This window comes from Pezoporus flaviventris, unplaced genomic scaffold, assembly GCF_033815535.1.
Source record: "Pezoporus flaviventris isolate CSIRO_AGI_PZ_B2104156 unplaced genomic scaffold, CSIRO_AGI_Pfla_v1 ptg000097l, whole genome shotgun sequence".
Lineage (NCBI taxonomy): Eukaryota > Metazoa > Chordata > Aves > Psittaciformes > Psittacidae > Pezoporus > Pezoporus flaviventris.
In genome coordinates, this window is record NW_026892645.1 from 8,964,211 (window position 1) to 8,989,813 (window position 25,603).

A 25,603-nucleotide genomic window follows, 5' to 3' on the forward strand; every position below is an offset into this window, starting at 1 on the left:
ACCCTCTCTGACCTGCATGCAGGGCTGATGGCTCCATGCTTGGTTTCACTGGGTTTTACACCCAAGCCTGTTTGCTTTGGGGATATTTTCTCATCTCCTCCCCTGTCTTCAGAAGTACCATGCTTACATGGTGACATCCTCACTGTCAGCCATGAAGGCATTGATGGTCACTGGTTGATAGCATGATGACAGCATGTGTCCTTAACTGGGGCCACTTGGATTCACCTGTTCCTAGTCAATCCCAGAGAAGAAGGTGGACTATTTGAAAGTCTTGCAATAAGGGATGGGAGTAAAAGTTGGAACATCTCGCAGCAGTTCCTGTTTTAGTTAAGAAAAGGATTTCATTCTGTCGCTGTTCTCTCTGTCAGTGGGATACAGCTTTCTTACTTTTCTCCCAGCATGAATCACTTGCATCATTATTTCCCTGTATCTCACTGCATTTCCCAAGGTGTTCTTGGTTCATACTCGATTGGCAACAGGAAAAAGAGAAAATCGGCCCAGAGAGCAGACATGGGATTCTCTGACCCCTGACTGCTGGGTTGTGTTTGTGCTCTCTCTGGGCTTTAATGAATCTTTAATGATTTTATGCTGAATGGAATAGCTTTAAAACAGGATGGGCAAGGAGCTCTCCCCCTACTATAGCCTGAAGGCCAAGTTTGTCTCCTGGCAGGGGGAATATGTGATTCTGAACCTCCTATAGCAGACAAAGAGAGTCTTTGCTTCTTAAGGAAGTACTCTGACCACTGAACAGTCAGGAAGGAGAGCAACAGCAGTGTGGTGGAGTTATTTTTGGTCAGTCTGTTAGATATTCTCTGATTGTGCCTAATCAGAGGATGAGGAACACCTTATCTGTGGAGTCCAGGGAGGTTTTGGCCTGAGATTAGTGCTGAGATAATAAGTTAGGATTAAAACTCCTCATAAACTTCAGGGTCCAAATAGAAAATGCATCTACAGCTCCAGGCAACAGAAATGCTAAACAGAAGCTGAACTGGGATTTCAAGATGTCTGGTTTGGACTCACCCAATTCCTGCCTGAATCCTGCTTTATCTACTTTGGAATTGTTGTGGGTTTGTATTCCCATCAAATTCCCAATGTGGAGTTCCTGCAATTCCTATGGTTTTACCATTTTACCATAGGACCATATACTGCTGGTGCTTCTGTAAATCAGGCCCACATTTCATTAGGAAAATGGAGTTTATTTAAGAAAATGCAATGAAAAAATCAAAGTCAGCACTAATTTCAGTGGCTTCTTTCCAAAACCTTACAAAACAGCTCTTGCAATGTTCCTTTTTTTTTTTATTCTTCAACCACTGCAAAACAGAGCTGATACATTCAGCCTTAGCTTTAAGCTTCTATAGATCCCCAGTGCTATCCCCCAGCCCCGCGGAGTAACGCTGTGTCTTCACCTATGTTCCTTTCTCCTTCAGAGGCTGAGCCACAGCTGGGCACACTCACCCTCACAAACGTTACCCCCGACAGCTTCAACCTCTCATGGACCACGAGAGATGGGCCTTTTGCCAAGTTTGTTATACACATTAGAGATTCCTATGCAGCACATGAACCCCAGGAGCTCACGGTGTCAGGAGGTGCTCGCAGCGCTCACATGTCAGGCCTGCTAGATTACACTGGCTATGACATTAACATTAAGGGGACCACCAGTGCAGGTGTTCACACAGAGCCCCTCACTGCTTTTGTTATGACAGGTACCTGCTTAAAGGTTTGGAGTCTATTCATTGGCTCATAAAAATAGATATTCCAGCATGGATAAAAAGAAAGGCTCTCTACAGCACTGAATATCTTGTCCAGCAACAATGGTTTTGTTTGCAAACTTATGCAAGGATGGGTCAGACCAGTCATGTTGACCTTAAAAGAGATATCCAGTAGGAATACAAGTTTAAAGAGGTTTAAGAGCCTTCTGGAGTCATAGAACCATAGAATCATGGAATGGTTTGGGCTGGAAAGGACCTTAAGATCATCTAGTTCCAACCCCCTGCCATTTCTAATAACCTATTCCCATGTCTAATAATCTTGAACGCCTGAAGTTTGAGGGGGCAGTTTACCTAATAATGCAGCATTTGCATCTAAAGGATCCAGAGGGGACTGGATTTTAGAACAGCTCCTGCCCTGTGATGTTATAGAATCACAGAATGCTTTGAGTTGGAAAGGACCTTCAGGTCATCCAGTTCCAACCCCCTGCCACAGGCAGGGATGCCTCACGCTAGGCTGTGTTGCCCAAGGCTCTGTTCAACCTGGCCTTGAACACTGCCAGGGATGGAGCATTCACAGCTTCCTTGAGCAGCCTGCGCCAGGGCCTCACCAACCTCACAGTAAAGAACTTCTTCCTTATCTCCAACCTGAACTTCCCCTGTTTCAGTTTGAACCCATCACCCCCAGTCCTATCACTACAGTCCCTGATGAAGAGTCTCTCCCCAGCATCCTTGTCACCTCAATACACCCTTTATGTCTGAATATTTTGGTCAGGTTTGAGTGGGATCGTCTGTACATTACATGCCTCCTAGATGACCAAATAAATGCCACAGAATTCATCTCCTATATATATTATGTGGCCAGTATGTGCTACTAAGGCTTGCCACAGACATATGGATGGGACGCCCTAAATAGGATTAATGGAGAAACTGAGGCCTTATTCACCTCTCTTCACTAACATGCAGTGGAAACACCAGTTACAGCAGCTTTTCATGGCTTCCTGTGAAAGGCAATATCCATGGTCATTTTCCTTAAGGCAAATGGTTGTTTTACACCAGCTCCAATCTGCTCCCTCCTGGCAGTCAGTCTTATAGCCAGAAGTGAGCAACTACTTTCAACCCCCTGCTCTTTTGCTCTACCAGAGCCCAAATGCTTCCTTGCTGAAAATAAACCATGGACACTGGTATTTGGAGAGAAAGCTTCCCACAGCTAGGTAAACAGCAGAAGGATGTGCCAGCAGTTCACATAAATCTGCAGGGCTTAGTGTGTTGGTGTCACTCAACACCTATCCCAGGAAAGTAATTTCAGCTCACTGTTTGTTTACCCACCCTCCCAAAGACCTAACCAAAATGTGAATCTTTGGGACTGCTTGATTAGAAGTAAGTAAGCTGCACAAATGACTCCAAATTGAGTAAATTTGAGCTGAATCTCTGGCACCCAAATGTGTAAACATCAAAACATAAGGACTTCCAAATTATAAAGCTTCAGGAGGGAATTTTCATACCAAGTTCTAACAGAGCATCGATTTCAGCTGTTATGAAATGTCAAAACCAAACCCAAAACCCTTTCCCAGAGAAAGTTCAGTGTTTAACCAACTGGTATTTTCTTAAGTGAGTGAGACGTGAATGATTGGAAGATGGGATGAGTTTAGCTCCTGCGCCAATGCATCAAGGTTTGATTAATAATGTAGAGAAATACTAGTAATGCCTTGGATTCAGGATCATGACCAGAGCTTAGCAGAACCAGTTGATCTTCCTATCTATCTGACTTGTCAGATTTTGAGTGAGCAAAATGCATCTTGTGAGAATTTGGTCTCTTTATTTAACTTTATGGGAAAGTTTTGAGGAGCTGATCCCCAGCTTTGACAAACGTCATGCTGATGGGAAACACAAGAACACAGCTCACTGGAATTTCTTGAAGTTGTCAACAGACCACACTAGCAGCTGCCTGTGAAGCTCTTTGGACACGTTAGCTCTGTTCTGCCATCGTTAGCCCCTGCCCTTAGCCAGTGCAAACTGGCTTCTGTCCCATCCCCAGCAAACCCCAAAACATTTAGTGCTTGCACTGGCTATGACCCTGACTGATTAATGTCCTGCTTCAGGCAACTCTGACCCCTCCACCATTGAAATGAAAAGCTGGAGATATTCATGTGAAGTAGAGAGATAAAGAAGCAAAATACAGGAACCACAAATGCCAAAGTTGAGGCTTTGTCCCTAAAACACCAATGGTAGAGACAAGTGGAAGGAAATGACAGCTTTATGCATAGCATTTCTAAGCTAGTTTTGGTTATAACTGTCTTGCAGTGCATGTGTAACAGGAAAAATGGGCTAATACAGTGAGCTTGGAAGCAATTTCAATAGAGCTTGTGAATTAATGGTGCCTAGTCACCCTTGATGAAAATTTAGCATCTAACTTCTGGAGGCTCCATTGAAAACCCTGGTCTTGTGGTCCTGGCTATGCACTTCTATTAAATCCATACTTTGGGGGAAAATGTGATTTATGTTTGGTGAAATCTGTGACACTTTATAATTTGCAATGTTTTTCGCTTCTTTTTTGTGTGTGTTTTTGCACCTTCCCTTCTTTCAGAGGCCATGCCCCAAGTGGAAAACCTCACTGTCTCTGATATTAACCCTTATGGGTTCACAGTGTCGTGGATGGCATCGGAGAATGCCTTTGACAACTTTCTAGTAGTCGTGGTGGATTCTGGCAAGCTGCTGGACCCACAGGAGTTCCTCCTTACGGGAGCCCAGCGGCAACTGAAGCTTAAAGGCCTTATAACTGGCATTGGCTATGAGGTTGTGCTTTATGGTTTTGCCAAGGGGCACCAAACAAAGCCCTTAAGCACTGTGGCTGTTACAGGTATTTTAATGCGAACAAATTGTTCTCTTCCACCCTTTTTTTCTTGCTTTTCTTCTCACACGGAAGATGTCTCATGCAATCCATTTGCAAAGCAAACCTTGGCTTTTGCATCCTTTTCTGCATCATGGCTACACATAACTCCTTGTGATTGATAGGTTCACCAATGAAATTCCATTCCTTTTAACTCGATGTTTCCCTTTATCCCTTTACAAGGGATCCTGTAGAGGCGCATGAAGTGGGTTGAGGGGTGAAAGTTGCTGCTGTGGTCATGCAGGTTCTTCTAACTGAAGTCTTTAAAGATAAAGGGCTGCATGTGGGAGCTCGTCTTGTTAATAGCTGTTGGGCACGTCAGCATTCTCCAACTTACAACCATCAGGACCTTCAGAAAGAGTCATGGATTTCTTGCCCACGGCCTCCTTTCTACCACTCTCTGCGTGGGTTCCACCCAAAGACCATCAATGTGTGATCAGTGCCACCTTTAAGGTTGGCTGGCATCTCTCTCCAGAAGCTCATGTGTTCACCTTCATCACAGCTGCTGTTTTCCAGTAGCATTTGAGCTTTCTTGAACAATCATAGCAGACCTATTCTCTAGCCCCATAACCATCCAGTTTCATCTGCATGACACTGTCTATGCAGTAGTAAAGCTGGGGTTTACCTCATTGGAGGTTCTTCTGTAGAAGAAAAAAGTGCTTTGGAGATGCTGTAAGACAGTAACGACTCCAGTAGCATTTCTCTAGGTAATGATGCTTGACCATACCGCGCTATAGATATTTTGCAGGTAATGAATAACTTACAGCTCCTGGGATCCTCTTGAATGGGTTCTTTCATTAAAGACAGTCTTGCATTTGGATTTAAGCGTGTGGTTTAAGGGATATGAGTTTTATGATTCTCCTTGCTGCTTCGGCATTTGTTTAATATTGACGTAAAGGGTCCATCTGCTATGAAACATCACAGATGCCAGAAGTGCATGAAACAAGGGGTTTGCATGAAGTAAAAGACTCTTTGAAGTTGCTTCTGTATTGTCCTCCTAACAGAGAGAGATCTGACAACATTCAGGCATGCCTTCTATAACAAGAGCTTGGGTTTATTATACATGAAGGTTTCACAGAGGTAGTAAGGGAGAAACGCACCTGAAACTTACTATTAGCATGTGTAACTTTGCATGTCAGAGGCAAATGGTGTATGTCCATGCAGTGGGTTTGCTATTAGAGTGGAAGTTTGAATGAGCCTGCACACACTCACATGTATCTTCTTCAGTATGTGTGTAACTCTAACAGTCTTTTTACTTGGTTTTTTTTTCAATAGCTGGCAGATTGTTTCCCTTTCTTTGAACTGTGGTTGGATTCTTGCAGTGTGCTACAGCCAGACCTTAAAGAGGTCTCTCATGAACTGATTAAAAAGTCATTTCTTTTCCCTACTGTTATCTTCTCCTTTTTTAGAAGCAGAACCCGAGGTCGACAACCTTCTGGTTTCAGATGCTACTCCAGATGGCTTCCGTCTGTCCTGGACTGCAGACGATGGGGTTTTCACCAGTTTTGTTCTCAAAATCAGGGATACCAAAAGGAAATCTGATCCACTGGAACTAATAGTACCAGGCCATGAGCGCACCCAGGATATAACAGGGCTGAAAGAGGGTACTGAATATGAGATTGAGCTCTATGGATTTAGCAGTGGACGACGTTCCCAACCCATAAATGCAGTAGCAACCACAGGTATTGTCTTTGCAGTAGGAAAAATATAACATGCTCATGCCTGTTTCTTTCAGCATCTCCTTTTCATGCCTGCTTGAGCTGTTACAAATTGTCTCCTGCATGTCCCTTATCCAAGTTACCGGTTCCGTGTGGTGTAGTTACCTGTAATCAGTCATCTCCGATTCCTTAGCTTCATCACTGTCTATTTAATGTGGTTTGATTTAATTACTTTTTAATACGGTTTGATTTAATGACTTTTACGATCTGGAATTAGGTAGCAGATTATAGCAATTAAAGCACAGGCTCTGAGGGACAGAAATATTGTCTCTGTATCATCCTTTTTCTGTGATTCCTGACACTGGTTACATATCAGCACTGCACGACGCTTTACCTCCTTAGAAAAGAGGCATGACAAAACGAATATACCAGAGCTATTGAGACGTTTATTTATGGCTTGATCAGCAAAGGACTAAGCACCATTAACTTAGATCTTAACAGCAGCAACATGTGCTTGATAATCCAAAATCAACTTGAGTTTCTTGCAGAATCAAAGCTTTGAACTCCCTCAGCAGAAGTTGCTATGTATTCTCTTTCTCATCTGTCAGAAACCCCAGTGGGAATGAAGAAACATTGTAAACATAATTGTAAATGGCTTCTGTTTGAAGTTAGCCTAAGCCTATTTGTACTCCTGAAAAACCTCCACCAGAACAGAGCTTCATATTCTCAGTGTCACGGAGAAGGACATTTTTGCTTTTGTAATGAGAATATTTTCTTCTTCCTTTATTTTTCTATGAATATATGCAGATATTAGGCAAGTAAAAAGTTCTCGAGGCTTAGGTTGAATTCTTTAGCTTGATTATACAAAGAAAAGTTTCATACTTTGAAGCATTTCATTTTGGTACTTTTGAATGAAGCTTTTCTTCTTTTTTTTTTTGCCCACCAAAACATGGTTTCATTTGGAAACCTTTAAATCCAAAGCAAATGAAGCAATGACCCACGTTCACTCTCTTAAAAACGCTCATCTGCTGTAAAAACACAGTAATTTCAAGTCAACCTAGTTTCATGCGGGGAATGAGAAGGGACCAGGTGAGTTCAGTGTGTGAGGAAGCCAAGAGAAATGCATAAAAGAGACATTTGCCCAGTTGCAGCAGTGTACTCCAGACAACAGTAACTCAGCGCTGAACAGCTTTTCCTGAAACACTATGGACTCATGATTCACTCTAATGTCTGTGGTGCCAGTTGTTAGCATGGAAAAGTGCATTTCTGACCATCTCTACTGATTGCCATCACATCCCTTGAATAAACAACAAGGGCATGTTTACCCTAACCCGGACATTTACATGAAGCAGAACATGCATCCATCACAAGCCCCTATTCTCCAGGCTCATGTGGGTTGTCTTGTAATGGAGAGGGATGTTTAAAGTCAGCTGCACTTGTTAGCAACATGTCCCCATTTTCACTGACTTCCAGAATATTTATGGTAAACCACTAAGAGTTCCCATTTTCCTCATGACAACATTCTTCACTTCTTTCAGGGAGATTTAGCACATGTCACCTACTGAAACCAATAGCCCAGAAGGTGTTTGTCAGATACAAATAGCCTGTGGATAATTGTTAATAGAGCTGGCGCCACAAAAATCCAGCTAAGTAATTCGAACTGCAGGTTACACCAGTTGGGAAGCTGGGCCACTGAGACATCTAACTAATTTCTGTTCTTAGGAGTGGATTATTACACAAACATATGTGTATTTATAGCATGTCCAGTCTGGTGGCAAAGAAATATTTCTGCTCCTGAAAGGTGTAGCTCACCCAGGCTTATATTCAGCCTTGCTTTATTCTGGCCTGTGCACAAGTTACAAGGAATATATTAGTTAGAAAGTCTTTAGGTTTAGTAGAGGAGATAGTAAAACAACAGTTGGAACAAAGCTAGCAAATGGAGCAGCAAACCTAAACCAGACACTACCTGGAAATGAAGGCAGAAGAATGTAGATTGAAAATCCTTCTCTGTACTTACCACTCCAGCTTCTCCCTTTTTCCCCACCTGGGGATGTGCCCTTGTACACACAGATGTTGTCTTCAGGGATCAGGTCCAAGCAATCTTCCCACACCATCACAAGTAGTTCTTCCTCCATTGTTTACTTATATGTGAATACACATACAAGTGAAGAGCAGTTTCCCCCCAGGTCCTGGTAGTGGCATTGTTAAAAGGTTAACTTCTTTGGGCTGATGACGGTACCCTACTCTGCATTTATCTGTTATTTTACCCTCATCGCTTCTGCTGTGGTCGAAATCATCAGTTATAAAAACACTGTAGTGCAAGGCAGCACCATGCAGATCTGCAGTGTCCAATCAAGCTGGCTCAAGGGAGTTTGTCCACTGCTGCTTTCAGAGGGACAGTCAGTGTCTTTTGGAAATTCATCTGTATAATGTTTGTTAAGATGCAGTTCAGCCCTCACTGGGGACCCCAACCTGGCTATGTGCCACTTCGTGTCCTTGGTAGGAAATGTTGGTCTTATTCTGCTGCTTTCCTTTCTCCTAATGATGTTCTGCCACACCATGAAGTATTTTCCAGCTGAGAGGATCACCAAATACTTCACATGCTCTTTATACATGATAAAAGTCACCTGATGCTTCCTGTTGCCTAGGAGAAGAACACACTCCTATAGCCTGTTAGGAATGGGAGAACAAGCTCCTGGAAAAAAATCCCCAAAGAATAGCAGCTACTCAGATTTCATGGGGGCTTCAGCAACCTCACAAGGAAGTTCTCTGTCTCTCATACAGCTCATGGGGAATGATGCTGGAGGGTAATGCCCATTACCTGTATCTGCCCAACAGATGAACTGGGGTTTTGTGAGTGACAAGACATGCTGGACATTTTTATGCCTGCTTAATTTTGGCTTTCAGGTACCTCCAGAAGATGGTTTCATTTGCTGCTTTTTAATTTCCCTGTGCTCAAAGGTACCACTCATGCATCTCTGGGACTCATTCCAGGACTGATGCTTGTTGTCATTGTCTGCTGTACTTCCTTTGCTAGGCTTGCTTCCTGGAAAGTACCTGCAGTTGTGGCACCTGGGGATGTGGAACTCAAATAGTCAAGGCTTTTCTTACTACTGTTATACAGTTTACCTGCTGCAGAAAACAAGTGTTAAGCACAAAGAAGTGTGCACAGCAGAATCCAAGTGGGATGGGTTGGGTACTTTATTTGCTGGGAAAGGATGGAATTCTTCATGTCTATGAAAATTGAGTCCTGGCTCATCTCTTTGGTTTCCAGAGTCAACACTAGCACTTTTCACTAGTCACAAAGTGCACTTATGATGTGAAGCAAAATCCATGCGATATTTACTTCTCTCTCCTTCCCAGTTTCTCTTTATGCTCCTCTGTTTCCTTCAGACTGTACCTAAATCAGTAGCAATTTCATGTGCTGTGTACTTTTACCAACCCCACCCTACTTTCTTAGTTATCTTTAATTCTTTCCTTTTTTTTGGCTTTTCCATAAGAGCAAACCCTTCAAACTCAACTTGTCTCATGAGCTCCAGATGAATAATTTACATTTCTCTTGAGAGCTTCATTGTTTTTTCTTCCTTGCCTTTCACTTGATTTAGTGCCTTGCTGCTACAGCTTTGGGGACACATGGAACAAACAACCTTTTGACTTCTTGCCCACAGGCACATTCTTTCCAAGCTATTTCAAGCCCAGTCACTTTTTTTCTCCTCTTATCCCCTGCCCCTGCCCTCAACCTGTCTTCACTGCTCTTAATGTGGCTCGATGTCCCCACTGTGCTTAATGGCCTACTGTGTGTGGGCTGTTGAGTTTTTTTCATAACTAGTCAGGGTTGTTTTGGTTACAGTCAAAAGAGTGGATTGGAAGTGAGATGCCCAAGGTGAACTTTGAAGTGGCAGGGCTCTTTAGCATGTCCTTCCAGAAGTCCTTTCCATGCTTGTTTTATAGTAGCTGAATTACGCTTTAAACTGGAATGTTTCACCTTAAGCGTTGGTTTGCATATTAAGGCAAAACTTGGGCTTTGTTTACCCAGCTGGCTGATCTAATTTGGAGGGGCAATGTAGTGCTCAGGTTTATAAAAGGAGAGGCTGTGTTGTATGACAAAGAGCTGCAGTGGATCCACAAAGTGCCTTCCTCATGATGGTTGTACTTGGATGTCCTCTGGATGGATGTGCTTGAATGCACCTAAGAAAATCACGGTCTCAGATAGAGATTCCAAGAAGACAATCTTATCACTTCTAGTTTGAAGCCAGCAGAAGCTACAGCCAGTCAGTACTGGAGAGAATGGACCCTTGATGAACACCTGCACCTGAGTCCTGGTCTTTTTTAGGCATCATATAGTAGAAACTTTATGCTCAAGCAGAGATCTCTCTGCTGCTAAGGGCTGCCATTGCTGTGCGTCACAGACAGGGTTCTGAGACCCAACGGAATGTCTAAAAATCATTCAAGGAAACTGGGGTGGAAAAAATATAAGTACAATGACTCCTGAGTAATAGAAGTGTATTCCTGTAAGTGTTCTTCCACACTCTTCTATCACACTGAAATCTCTGTTACTTCTAAGTACATGATATGTTGGCATATGTCTGGGGTATTTTTAAGCTATGCACTACTGTAATGTTACTGAAAAAGGAGAACTTAGACCACATGGATAGTTGCTGTCAATGTGTGCTAAAACCATTAGCTGTTTGGTACTCCCTGCATTATTGTTGTTCAGGATTGAATGTTGATAGCATCAGCTCTTGGGATAGAAGGCTAAGACAAATCAGTGTTCCAGCACTAAGGACAGATAAGCAAATGATTTAACTTTTCTTTCTATGTGGTGTGTTTGTTCTCTCTTCTCCATTGACAGTTGTTGGATCTCCCAAGGGAATTTCTTTCTCTGACATCACGGAAAACTCTGCTACAGTCAGCTGGACACCCCCTCGCACCCGCGTGGAGAGCTACCGCATCTCCTATGTCCCTGTCACAGGAGGTGAGAACTTGGAGGAGGGACAGAGAGGGAAATGATAAAGGGAGAGCAGAACGGGTTTCTTCTGTTGATATCCATCTCTCAGAGCAGCTCCAGACGATCTTAAATCCCCTTTTTCTTCAACCTGCTGACCAGGACCATGGGTGTGCATGCACGGTCCCAATAGTCAACCTCTGTCTGAACATAGTCCCACGTCCCATGGGCAAGCCTTTTAAGTCTGCTCGGAGATAGATGTTGGGTGATTGTACCCCTAATAGGGCCCTGTTCACAAAACTCTCTACTGCTGCTGAGCCTCCTAAGTAAGGCTTTATTTCCAAATTGTCTCATTATTTTGCTCTCACTTATGAGCTAAACATATCTGAAAAGATGGCCCTTGGAAATAATAATCGTGGTCTATGATTATAATAGTTTTCCAAGGCAGTGATTTTTCTTAGTACTCCCCAATGTTGTTTCATTCCAGCCATTATATCACTGTTTTAGTGTTCAGCTTAAAAAACTTCCTATACTTACACAGATTTTTAGCATAACTTAGGGACATCTCTGAAAGGAAATAGCTAAGGAGCAAACACTGCAGACATCAGGACCATAAAAGACTTGCTGTTGACTCAGACAAGAAAACACATAGGCCTTTAGACAATGCAGTATGTAAGCACACACGTAACTAAATATACAGTGATACCACCACAAAGGAAAAGGAGCCATCCACAAGCATAATGTTAGGCACCTGTCTAAGTGCCTTCCTGGAATAAATTGAGAATATGAAACAAACACATATTGTGTTCTCACCCACATACGCAGCACCTCTTAAAATAACATATACTATATCTTGGTTTGAAATGAGGTGGGTGAAGAAGAAACCTCCAGCCCTTGCCAGAAACAAAGCAGATCTAAACTGCAGCTTGTGTCCTCACAGGTGTAGGAACTTCCATGTACAAAGCGCTGTGTTTTCACCTTACATCTCATTTGTAAAATGAGATTTTTCTGAGCAGAAATGATGATTTTTCCTTACTGTTGGCATATACTAGGAATGAATCAAACCAATGTCTTAGAGGTAGGTGTTACGGCAGCAATATTTTTTCGTGAGGCTGCCCTTTGATATTGGTGGTTGTAGCCAAATGGAGAAAATTCACCTCCTCCTGCACAAGTGCATCCATGTTGGTCATAAAGTCTTTAACTTGGAACACATCCTTCTAGCATTTACTGAAGTATTGTGTCACTAATCCCTTGGCATCTGGCTTCCTCCTAGGTACTCCAAATGTTGTTACAGTCGATGGAAGCAAGACAAGGACCAAGTTGGTGAAGTTAGTCCCAGGTGTAGACTACAATGTTAGTATCATCTCTGTGAAAGGCTTTGAAGAGAGTGAACCCATCTCTGGCATTCTGAAAACAGGTAATATATAAAGAGGAAACGGGAGGTTTTCAAATGCATTGTCTGTGCTGTAGGAAAGACTCAGAAACTGGAGCTGTAGACCCACTGAGATCCCATTTTTGCTGTCCGCACAAACTGTAGGAAGATTTGTGGCCAGTCTTTCTTTGAGTCCAGAACCTCTAAGTTTCGTCAGGCTCTCATTCGCTAACGGCTGAACCAACTTGCAGTGAGACAGAGACCATTCACGTATTTACAGTCCTAATACATCAGAAAGAAAGAAACAGTTTAATTAACACAATTTTACAGATGAGGTAGTGAAGGGCCAGCTCAGCTGAGCAGTTCAGACCGATTTTGTTGTGTACTCAAACTCCACATCTCCCAGGTTCCAGACTGTTCTAAGCATAAAAGCAGTCTTTCTCATAGTTTTTCTTCAATACAGCCTTAAATATCCCTGCAGGAAATGAGGGTCCACCACACTCCTGCTGACCACCTCCCACTGTCTCATTCATTCAGTCTTTTTTTGTGGGGGATAATAGATATTCAGAGAACTAAGGCAAGGAAGAAGATGCTGAGTATTGGATAATATAGAATCATAGAATGGTTTAGGTTGGAAAGAACCTTAAGATCCTTAAGTTTCAACTCCCTGCCATGGGCAGGGACATCTCACACTAGTTAATGTCACCCAAGACTCCATTCACACTGGCCTTCAACACTGCCAGGGATGGAGCATTTATCACTTCTTTTGGGCAATCTATTCCAGTGCCTCATCACCCTCACAGTAAAGAACTTCTTCCTTATATCTACCCTGAACTTCCTCTATTTAAACCGATCACCCCCTATTATATCCCTTGATATAATGAAATTTGTAGCCCATTCCAGCTGTTCTGGAGGCAGATATCTATCCTAATTGAGGGAAAGCATAAACCTGTGTGCAAAATAGAGTCCCATGAGGAAGCAAGGCAGGATGTGTGGGGATTTTGGATGGTTGCTAGCTGTTTGATTGGTTTATTTTTAAACATGAAGGGCAAGCTGGTGGAAGGTCACAGCGCCTATCAGTGATCACATTAGTTGTTTTTCCCAGCTCTGTCTCCTGACTTTGCTTCAAAAAGCAGTCAGATTGGAGGGTGCTGGGAGAAATATGTCACCTCTGACAGAGCCATTAAGATTGGTGATATCAAGACTGATCTGAGAACATAGTGATGTCTGTTCCCAGTGCTGAATCTTTTCACACATTGACCTCCCTTTCCAGTGGAGGCATTTGATGTCTCTTTATAGGCACTGAAGTCTTTTCTGTGGAGCTCCACTATTCTGAAGGGGGTTATAAAAGCTGCATCAAGCAGCACTGTTTGCACATTTTGTACCGTATATTTTCAACAGAGCATTGCACAGAGCCGCAGAGTGTTTGTCAAATTTCCTGAATCTGTTACTCTCTTTCTTGCAGCTTTGGACAGCCCATCAGGCCTAATAGTGGTGAACATCACAGACTCTGAGGCCCTGGCAACCTGGCAGCCAGCAATTGCTGCTGTGGATAATTACGTTGTGTCCTATGCTTCTGAGGATGGTAAGAAGTGATGAGTCAGGGAGCTGACAGCATTACAGTCTTGAGACCGTCTCAGAAATGGGTGCAGCAGTGTGACACCAGGAAGATGGCAGGGGGTGTTACTTGAAGGAGATGCTTCCTTGCTGGAAGCAGTTTAATAATGATGCTCTTAGTTAAACATCCCCAATTGAGGCACGAACAGAGATAAGTGAATCTTGGAAAGAAAAGCTGGTGTTATTATTCATACGAACACTAGAGAGTGCTAATACTTTTAGATAAAGGACTCCGGTGTTAATTCATGTTCAGTATAGATATGACCAGAGAGAAGCGCTCTGGGCTTTTACAGTTTTCACCTTGCTTGCAGCTAGCACAAAAACCATCAGAGTGGAGCAGGGGGCTGAGTCCATCCTGACATGAGTGAACAATGCTGAGACCTCTTCTCTTTTGTGGTCTCTTCTTAGAGCCAGAAGTTACTCAGATGGTATCAGGAAACACGGTGGAGTACGACCTGAAGGGCCTTCAACCTGCAACTGAGTATACGCTGAGTGTCCATGCGCTGAAGGACACACAGAAGAGTGAGACCCTCTCCACCCAGTTTACTACAGGTGCTGTGTCCCACCTCAGTGCGGGGAGACCTGCCATCTCTTTTAGTCCCTCTGGGCTTTCATTTCTCGGATACTTGAAAGTCAACCAGCACATTGTGACTTTTTTGTTAGAAACCTGGATTTTCATAGCATTTTCACCAGCTTTTCTCTGGTGGAAGGCTGGTGTGATCCAGATGGAGGTTTTCTGTTGTTAGTTCTACAGAGCCTCAAAGCAGGACTTCTTTGGGGTCCATATGTTGGGGTACCAATGCTGAAGATATCCAGTTGGTTTCATACTGTGGCTTCCCATGAGCATCAATGAAATCATGGAGATTTCTCATTTTCTTGACTGGTCCCAGGGGGTTAACTAGAGAGCCAAGAACTAAGCCACACAAATTCAGTGTTATAATTCCAGTGGAGAAGAGAAGCTATAGCCAGATCAAGTCTGAAAAGTTTTCCTATTCAAAAGAGGCATATCAGAACCAGAGTTTTTTCCTGGGAATATGTAAATATTGATCTGTCTTGTAGGAAATAATAAAAGGCACAATATTGTTTCAAAAGACATTTCAATGCAGCTGCTTGCAAACTGAAGTGCCTGGGACAAGCCAATATTTTAACTTGGATAAAATGAATATCTTTATTTTAAAACCTTCAATGGGGAATTTTTTTTTTTGTCACAAAATTTAGGTCGAAGCATTTTTCAACTTCAAATTTCTGTGGGGAAAAAGTTTGCTTTCCTGGCCTGTTTTAATATACTGCCCATAATATAGCCTGTGTACTAAACTCCACATAGACATGATTGTGAGTGATCTGTTGTCTCCTTCAGGACTGGATGCTCCAAGAGATTTAAGTACTGCTGAGGTCCAGTCAGAAACAGCTGTGATAACTTGGAGGCCTCCACGTGCTCCTGTCACTGGTTATCTCCTGATCTACGAGTCCATTGATGGCAGAGTCAAGGTATAGCATTTGTAACCAAAGCAGAAGAACTGTGCCTCAAAACAGCAATAGAACATGGTCATGTGCCTTAAGTTAAACATGCTAAAATGCTAAGTACCTGTTTCAGTGCTAGCTTGAACACAAATGCATTTAAATCCTGCTTAAGTACTTTCCTGTATTTTATCCTGAAACAGAAGCTCAATTGCAGCCTGAGTTTTGACAGTTATCTCTCCACAATACAGATAAAAGCACAAGCAACCATTTTGCCTCGTTCCAAACCAGTATCATGGAATAAACTCATACCCCCCAAAGAATGTGATTCCTCTTTCTAATCTCAGGAGAATCCATCCCTGTGAAAGTGAGATCTCTAAGGCAGGATGAATCACCTTTGAAAGTGCCTTGTGCTCTCCAATAATTGTATTATGTTCATCCATAACTAGATTACAGTAGATGCTTAAATAGAAATGAAGTGAACCCCAGCAAAATTGACAGACAATTCCGGATGCCCAGCCTGGTACATCAAGAAAGGTTCTGATTTTCAAGAAGGAAAATTCCTTAAGCAGACTTAAAGTCTTTTAAAGCTACAGAAAAACAGCCTTTCAAAGACTGGAGTATAATATTTCTTTGTTGTAAAGAGTGATTCTTCTCTATTTTTTATGAGTTTCATAGACATCTATATAATGTATAGTTCACAGCATGCACACATTTATGCTAACTTGCTTTTAAATCACACAGCTTACACATTCTGATGGTCATGATGGTCATAAACATTTATTTCAAGTCAACTACTGAAGAAAGTGTAGCTTGATACAAATCTTAGCGAAATAGAGCTTTTGTATTAAATAATTTAGATGGTTAAAATGGCCCTAAATAATTACCACAAAAATAATGTGACAGACTAAAATATGTAGCAGTTACCAGTCATTCTGGTTTTCTCTCTGAGGTTTTCCTGCATTGTTTCTTCTCCCCATAGGAAGTCATCCTAAACCCTGAGACTACTTCCTACAGCCTGACAGAGCTGAGCCCATCTACCCAGTACACAGTGAGACTCCAGGCGCTGAATGGATCCCTGAAGAGCAAAACAATCCAGACGATTTTCACCACAAGTAAGGACATTAAAGCACGTGCACAGTGGAAATAATCCATGAGCTGAGCTCTGCAATAGGCAGACATAGACCTCATAGAAGATTTTCAATCCAATTGTCAGTATGCACTTCATTTGCTTGTAGTGTCAGTGCCAAAGTCCCCGTCCCCCTCCCCAAGCTGTCATCTGCTTTCCCCAGACTGGCAGGATGAAATTCTTTTCTTTGCATCCATCCACATTGCCTCTATTGCCCTTTCTCTGAGGAAACATCCTGTGTAAAACATCAAAAGGAACATTACTCTAAAATCCAAACTGATGCTCTGATTTGCCTCTGTATTGATGCATAGCAAGCTGTTAAAAAAAATCAGTGTTTTGAGCTGAAATGAAGCAAGCCACACACACAGACACACACACGAATCAGTTCAGTCCAAGGAGATGAATTTTAGGGCAGTTTTTTTTCTCCTTCTTCCAAGATCAGTGTTCACAAAGCCACGTGGCATGTCTGTTTCAGCTCTGGCAGGACAGTTCTGCAGTGAGCTGAATGTAAGAATAGATTGGGTTCTCTGAAGGTCACTTTACAGCTGACATTCAAAGAGAGGTTGTTCAGTATTAACTGTGAAACCTTGCCTGTCATTAGTCACACTCTTCACAGTTTGCAGCCTTTCAGGAAGGACCTTCAGCCGTTTCCATTCTCCTTTCTGCTGCTTGTATCAACTTCAGCCCAAGGACGCGCAGAAGTGCTAATAAAGATCACACAGCTCCGAGGCTGCTCACAATCACTCCTTTGGTGGAACAGGATGAACTCCACCAATAGGTGACAATCCACATCCAGACATGAGAGAAGAATTAAATCTGGGTTTATTTAAGCGATTTTTAACAGATTGACTATAAGCAGGACTGAATGGGGTGGCTTCACCCATATGAACACGAAGGCAGCCTCAGTCAGGTAGATATTTAAGCCTGGCCTTAATTCTAAACATACATTTGTGTGCTATTTAGTGAGAGGAAACACTGAAATAGCTCCCTGCAAAGTGATGCTTTTCTCCAAATCCCAAAGCTGATGAAATTCTCTGTAGCTGAGGTGCTGACGCGGGAGTCACGGACAACTCAGAGACGATCAATGTGGTCAAGTGATTGCCAAATTTATTCATACACATCACAACTTTTATAGTTTCTAGGATTAGCTGATGTAACCAATATAGATTCTGATTGGCCCAAAAGTGCTGTTCACACATTTTCGAAACAATGAAGCAGATAACAGGCTAGCTGAAAATTTGTTCGTTACTCATTGCACACATCTGACATCCCATCCCACTTCTACATCTTGTTAACCTTGAGCAAACGCCAAGTTCCCTGTTCTACTGCACGTAGCTGTTCTTTAGTAACCTAAGGTTAGGCCTTGCAGCCTGGGTAACTTGAGTTCAGGCTTTACAACTTAACTAAGTTGAGTTTGGCTAAGACCACACAGCTGGAATGGCTCACATGTCCATTGTTCAACTGTATTCTTCATAGCCACCATCTCCTAAGGCTAAGACATCTGGGTTGGTCACGAAATGTCCACGGTTCCTTGGCCTATCCACACTGAGGCACAGGCAGGGATGTGCATCACGCTGCAAAGGGAGCAACAGCCACTCTGTGGACAGCCAGAGTCAAACACTCTACTGTGGATACACCTAGAACATCACTTCATTAGACCATTGGCTGAAATAGTTAATGGCCTAAGAGAACTTGGAAAGAAAAGAAAAGCTTTTTTTTGGGGTTGAAATTGTTCTGACTGCAATGATCCTACTGTGATGTTGTCAGAAAGAAATGATTAACAATATTTCCCTGTACTTTCAACTGTTATTGTTTGCTTTCATTTTTAAAAGCCTCTATTTATAACATTTAATATTATACTTGCTAGCAAAATATTCCCAGTTTCTTTTAGGTTGTAGTCCTGTGTTTGTGTTTTCCCTTCCCATTTCTGTCATATCATGAGATGTTGGTAGATTTGGTTTTATCCAGAAGTTGCTCATGCCATTTAGATACTTAGCTGGAGGATGCACTCCCATCATAGCAGTAGTTACCTGCATTCACAGCACTTCCAGAAGTGGAGGCAGATGTGCAAAAGCATATTCAAAAGAAAAATTTGCATCATCTGCTGTTGACTGTGAATCTTTTCTATGTAGGAGGTGAATTACAAGCCCATTCCTGGGCTCTATACCTGGCTGTGCCATTGACCTACAACAGATTTTCATGAGTCATCTGTATTCAACAAGTTTCTTGTAACTGCCGATTTCCTAAGGACTGCTTTCTCTCTTTCTGTGTGCGTGCAGCTGGTCTTCTCTATCCTTACCCTAAAGACTGCTCCCAGGCTCTCCTGAATGGAGAAACCACCTCTGGGCTCTACACGATTTACCTGAATGGGGACAAGGCTCAGCCTCTGCAGGTCTTCTGTGACATGGGCGAGGACGGCGGTGGATGGATTGTGAGTAACAGGGAGAGGGCCCACACCACCTTTACATGCATCTGCCTGTGCTAAGAGCACCTGCTCATCTATGGGATCCCTCATAGTGCTCTACTGTCAGAGTAGGGCTGACTTGTCTATAAATTTGGGGAATTCAATCTTGGGTAGCACACGTGAGTGCCTAGAACAAGGTTGCCGGATGTTCCTGTAGCTGGAGGAAAGAGAGGTGTCTCCACAGGATGGGTCACATCAGTGGTTTCAGTACTATACAAAGCACAGATCTCTCTCCCCTGGCTATAAGGGGTGCTGAAATGACCAGCTTAGATCAGATACATGCCTTCTAAAGAGCTAATTAGGTGACAGGAGAATAGACTAACTCTATTTGAATGAGGGAAGCAATGGAGGAGGTTAAAGCACAGGCCAGAGAAATATTGCTTCAGCATCCATGTGGTGTGATGGCCAGCCAGGCTTCCCAGGCCATTATACAAGGAACACAACCCACCCAGACAACAAATGAATGGAAATAATAATGTCTGTACTGACTCTGCACTGACATCCTCCAATCTGAACATGCCAGAGGGACCTGAGGAACAGAAGGGAAGTTGGAGCTGGAGAAATACATGGCTAGAGGACTAGGGCATGTAGAAAGTCTTGGCTGAGAAATACAGAGTTGCAATGGGCTGTTAAAAAGGCAGAAAGGCCGTATCATGAAGCCTGGGAACCCAACAGAGAAACTAGAGGCTTTCAAAAAGGAAAGCAGTCTTGGTACCATTCAGTAGTTGCAGTGAGACTGTTGCTTTGGCTGGTAAAGGCAGGGGAGCTGCAATGCCAAGCTGTGCATTTCTAAAAGCCACATTACTAGTCCCTTTCTGCCAAAGGCAGTGTGTCCATAACACTTCTTGCACGTGGTGGTTGTAGGTGTTCCTGAGGCGTCAAAATGGGAAGGAAGATTTCTACAGAAACTGGAAGACTTACGTGGCTGGCTTTGGAGATCCTAAGGATGAATTCTGGATAGGTAAGTGGCAAGAATTTGTCTTTTTTAAAAGAAAACATGAACACAGCCCAAAAGACCAGAAGCCCCTTTGAACCCTCTGTTTAGCTGTCAAAAGTCTGGGCAAAGGAGGTTAGGGAGAGCATGCTCTGAGAGAGATTGAAATTGCCAGGTCCATGCCAGTCCCTCTAGTCACAGCTCATAGATGTCACGGTTCTTGGCTCACCGTACATACCAAATCAGTGCTCACTGGCGCTCTCTCTAAGAAGTCAGAAGCTAAGCTGAGAAGCAACTGCAAACCTTCTTCTTCCTGCGCTCCTAGTACACCCCAGCAGCAAAAGCATACAACTCAAAGCAGCGAAGTGGGGAAAATAGCAGTAAAAATCAATTTTTCAAAGCTTGTACTACATTGCATTAGGTTGTAAGTGAATGACAGTAATGATCACACAGTGCAGCTTTGCTTTTCCCAAAGGGCTACTGGCTACTGCGATCAGTCAGCCTGTTCTTACCTATTTGGTTTCGTGCTGACATTACCCTACGGCAAAAATAGCTTTTCCCTCATTAGTGTTTATGCTTGGGTGTAACAGACCACTGTAACTCTTTAATGGGACAGCACGATGGTGCAGAAGTAAACACAGGGAGACAAATCAATTGTTCTTTTATGCTCACAGGTCTGGAGAACCTCCACAAAATCACTTCTCAGGGCCAGTATGAGCTGCGTGTGGATCTGCAGGACAAAGGTGAGACAGCTTATGCTGTCTACGACAGGTTCAGCGTTGGAGATTCCAAGACCAGATACCGCCTAAGAGTGGATGGCTACAGCGGCACAGCAGGTGAGGGGTGTATTTTTGCCTTCTGATTTGCAATTTCCTCCCACTTGCCTCGAGATAACTGAATATTGCAGATGAACATCACAGAGGGTACTTTATGTATGTTAGGTGCTTGAAAATAGGAACATACCAGTATATTTTATGTTTCCATTCTAAATCCTCCAGTCATTTAGGTGCCACATTTTATGGCATGCTTATGGCGGAGTATAAACTAGTATATTAAACAGCCATCTATCTCATTTGTTCAACACTTGACTGTCATTTATACAGCTAATAATAGCTTGGCACAGCCTCCTGTCTTGTCAGTGGAATGTGCAGCAATGTCCTGCTATAACATGATTTGTAATCAAATTGTATGCCTTTCGTCATCATGCTGGGGCAAACCCTGCAGCCCTTATCAGGGCTTCAAAGGATTAAGAGATAAATTCAGCTTCACAGGATGTCTTAGTAGGAGATAATTTCATGCTGCTAGGGGCATAAAACACCACAGAGATATGTGTGTATGGACTCTGCCCTGTGACCATCACACAGACTTTATGCACAGCCTATAGGGATACAGACAAAGTATATGCAGCAGTAGTAGAATTAACGTCTATTTGAGGCAAACACATTGATGCAGAGCAGTAGTAGCTGCTACATCTAGTAAGATTCAGGCTTACTACTTCCTTTTCCTGAGCATTCAGGTCTAAGATTTGTGGATAGAGCAACACAGATACTAAGACATGAATGAGAGTTCTGCTTCAGGCATACACTGAAAGCCACTCCTATGGCACCCACCTGTAAATGGGCACCCACCTGTAAATGAGCACCCAGACCCTGGGAGTGGGAAGTCAGTGGCAGGCAGAGAGCTCTCTGGCTGTGTTTCCAGCTGAAGAAGATGGGCAGCTTTACTGCATGGACCAGCTAAGTGAGGAGACTTCTTTGGTCTTGCAGATTCAGTCCTTTTGGAGGTCTCTTTGGTCTGCACTGCCTTCTGTACAGAGCCAAAATCCACCTCTCAGCAAGAACTGCAGAAACTGAGCTGCATAAAAATACTCCTAATAAGTTGAGGAAAATTTGCTGCAGAATTGTCACTCCCATATTATCTAAAGTAGGCAAAACATTGACCTTGCTTTCTTTTGTCTTCCCCATTCAGGTGACTCCATGACGTACCATAATGGGAGGTCCTTCTCCACTTTTGACAAAGACAATGATTCTGCCATCACCAACTGTGCTTTGTCATACAAGGGGGCATTCTGGTACAAGAATTGTCACCGAGTCAATCTGATGGGCAGATATGGTGACAACAGCCACAGTCAGGTGAGTTTGGCGTTTAAAGTCTTCCGTAATGCATTAAAAGAAGGGGAACTGCAGTTACGGATATGTCTTGCTGTTCAGCTAGCAGGACATCAGAGCACCAACCAAGCCTACCTTCTAGACCCATAGGGAAAGATACGGGCAGTTGCTCCCAAAAAAGGAATTTAAAGTCAGCTGGTGAAATGGGATGTTTTTGTATGATTTTCCAAGGGAATATCCCAAGTGTGGAGGGAGCAACTGTAGTTTTCAACATGTGAAACAGAATGTTCTTCCTGCCATGAAAGTCAGGCAAAGAGTTACAGTTCCAAGAGACAGCACGTGGTTTGTTTATCCAGGTTGTGCATGCTGGTGGCCAGAGCCCTGTGCTTCCCTAAGCCCCCCCAGTTTGTTGTGCTTCTGTTCCCGTTACAAAACAGCCTGCAGTCTGAAACGAGAGCAGTAAAGGCTGACAACAGGAGAAGAAGTGGATGTATAATCTCCCATACTCCATCTTTTCCTTTGCAGGGTGTTAACTGGTTCCACTGGAAGGGCCACGAATATTCCATCCAGTTTGCAGAGATGAAGCTGAGACCTTCCAGCTTCCGGAACCTGGAAGGAAGGAGAAAGAGAGCGTAAAACCCCGGAGGTGGCAATGGGGCTATGGGTATGGTGGTGGGGGGAGGGATATTGAGTGTGGGTGTGGGCAGAGGTGTGGGGAGATCCTCTAGCATCACTGGGTGGTGGGGTGTGAGGAGCTGGTACTTGCACCAAAGCATCAGTGCCCCTTGGCCCAACAGAGGCTTCGGCAGCATTCCAAACAATAAGCCTTAAGCATCCCAGCTTTTCCAGCAGAGCCGCTCCAGTTGCCCACCAGTAACGTCCTCCACACCAAAGACAACGACCTCAAGGGTTGTCGGGTTGCTAATTCTTATCTTCTCAGAAAGCCTGTGGGATAAGGTTCTTCCACAGTCTGACTGTCTCTTGGGTGGCCCAGGGGAGGGGAGGGAGAACAGCTTTGTACATTGGTAGTTTGTTTTAGAACCAGGCATACTTTACACACAGAAACGTGTACGATTAATTATCATTATTATTATTATTAGCTAGAATTGAAATTTGTTGGTCATTGGAAAGCCTGGTTTTATATATATATCAAGTACTAGAGAGAAGGAGGGGGTGGGAAGGGGAAAGCAGTATGGTTTTAAACTTAAGCGTAAGATTAATATTATTAATATAATGACAAAGTAATAATAATAATAATGATAATAATAAGCTAAGTTTTGGTCATTTTGAAGAGAACCATGCTTGGGAAACACAGCAGGACAGTGTCTGATTGTAAATTTTTTTGTTTTTATAAATAAAAGCACAATTACTTCTAAATAAATTTCTACCTTTTTGTCATACATGTTGAGTTTGTGCATGGCCAGGGTATATTTGTTTAGATGGGGAAATAAAAGGAAGGCTGAGAGTGACGAGGCTGCTGTGCCCCTCCTGAAATCTGTCCCGTTTGTGACTGATTGGTTGTAAGTATTCTGCTGGGTTTGTTACAGTGAAATGCCTGTAAGGAGTTGGTTTCTTAGAGAATATATTTCTGATTTTTCCTGCCCAAAAGCTTCTTACATGTTTTTTTAAGCATTACTGACCAGTGCTTGCTCCATCTAGGTGGGAATAACTAACAAGAATACAAAGAAAATACAGATGTTGTTAGGTACCATCGGCAGCTTTGAACACATGTAAATAAAGGGCTCTTTTTTTTATATGAATGAAATCTATGTGTAGTTCCTCTGTATCATACGTGTTGGAGACAATAAAAGATCTGTTGTTTTAATCCAGTCTCTCTGCCCTACTTCAAGCTTGCACTTTTCAAACAGAACAAATGTTTCCACCTCCTCCTTGGCAATCCCTGGGAGGTGGCTGGGAAAGAAGATGCTGTCAGCGAGAGCAGATGTGATCAGCTCTGTGAATAAGACTTACTGTGAAGTGGCAGCAATGAGGTAAGGTCAGACAGTGTTGATTCGACACAGGAGTAAAAGGTGTGTGTGCCTGGGAAACATCACTAAAAACCATCAAAATCATGAAGGAGGAAAGGAAAGAGGGAGGGAATCACTTCCCTTCACCCTTAGCTCCTGGCTTCCTAATTATTTCTTCTTGTTATTATTTTTAATTGTCATCCTTCCATTAATGCAATTCTGAGCTTTAGCTGAGCAATAGCCCTTGGGAATGGCAATGTCCCAGGGCTACCTTGTTCATGGTCTTGACTCAGGTGCTCACTGGGACCAGCTTTACTGTGAGAGAGCCTCAGGGCAACAGGAGTTGCCGTATGGAGAGAGGGAAGCTGCTGAGGCAGAAGCCCCACACCTGCTCTGCTTTATTAATAATCAGTCTCAGCAGATACATTTCATAAATGTCTCATTTCTGTAGGTATTTATAAAGCATCTCCAGGAACACATCCATCTCACACAGTGCGCAGCTTTCATCACTAGGCAGACTTTAGGACCACAGAGTGAATGCTCAGGGATGGTGCAGAGGATTTACTGTTTGAGAGCAGAGAAGGCCATGCTGGGGAAGTGGGAGAAGTTCCTCTTCAGCATGAGTAAAACATTGGAGGTCTTCTGTTCATGCAGTTCCTATTCCAGCATCCCTTGGCAGCCCTGCTCGCTCTCCTCATCCATCACAAGCCAGACTGCCGGCAGATGGCACAAGGAGTCTGTCTGCCTTGGTCAGTGCCTGCTCTGCTCGGCAGCACTAGGGACGTCCTGTGGATATCCAGCATCTGCTTCACGATGGTCTTCTTGTGCACTGACATCCAGCACTCTGAGCTTCCCAGCTGCTGTTGGTGTCCCTGCAGCAGTGGTCTTTGTTAGGAAAACTGACTGCAGGTAGTAAAGCATATCCCTGTGGTCTCACAGCAGGAACTTTGCAGGGACACTGTGAGAAGAAGCTTACTTCTGGCTTGCAAGGGCAGGAATAAGTCACAGCAATAGCACATGTCAAAGGGGAACTTAATTCATTAGTATTATTGCATGTACTCTGAATTTCCTTCTCCTTTGCCACCCTTCCAAATGGAAGTTGTACTAGTGAATAGTGAATACTGTTTGTTTTGCACAAGGAACACAAATGTCCTTTGACCTTCCAGAGCACTGGCAAGGGGCTGAGATGGAGCACTATATTAAAATTCATTCTCTGTAATTAATAGCCCTTCTTTGGTGTTTGGCAGTATAAAGAAGAGAAAATCCAGTAATGAAGAAATATGCTCCACTCTCAAGATGCTTTCAAAGTTATTAGGAAGTGGCACTCAATCTGTATAACTGGGAGCTTGAAAGCT

At 43.2% G+C, this 25,603-nt stretch overlaps 1 protein-coding gene across 6 annotated transcripts in view; it reads left to right on the top strand.

Moving 5' to 3' along the window:
- TNC (tenascin C) overlaps positions 1 to 24,106 on the top strand; it is an 87,444-nt gene extending 63,338 nt beyond the window's left edge. For 4 of the 6 annotated variants that reach the window (XM_061476958.1, XM_061476957.1, XM_061476959.1 and 1 more), the window contains 12 exons: positions 6,006 to 6,278; positions 11,107 to 11,229; positions 12,473 to 12,616; positions 14,037 to 14,156; positions 14,597 to 14,740; positions 15,546 to 15,676; positions 16,629 to 16,761; positions 19,055 to 19,206; positions 20,104 to 20,200; positions 20,848 to 21,009; positions 22,142 to 22,305; positions 22,807 to 24,106. In XM_061476958.1, coding sequence (XP_061332942.1) covers positions 6,006 to 6,278; positions 11,107 to 11,229; positions 12,473 to 12,616; positions 14,037 to 14,156; positions 14,597 to 14,740; positions 15,546 to 15,676; positions 16,629 to 16,761; positions 19,055 to 19,206; positions 20,104 to 20,200; positions 20,848 to 21,009; positions 22,142 to 22,305; positions 22,807 to 22,917 — 1,754 coding nt within the window. In that variant the 3' untranslated portion in view covers positions 22,918 to 24,106. Of the gene's footprint in view, positions 1 to 1,427; positions 1,704 to 4,293; positions 4,567 to 6,005; positions 6,279 to 11,106; positions 11,230 to 12,472; positions 12,617 to 14,036; positions 14,157 to 14,596; positions 14,741 to 15,545; positions 15,677 to 16,628; positions 16,762 to 19,054; positions 19,207 to 20,103; positions 20,201 to 20,847; positions 21,010 to 22,141; positions 22,306 to 22,806 lie in introns of all 6 variants that reach the window. The other 2 variants (XM_061476962.1, XM_061476961.1) reach the window with 2 other exon arrangements.
- Positions 24,107 to 25,603: the final 1,497 nt, after the last annotated feature.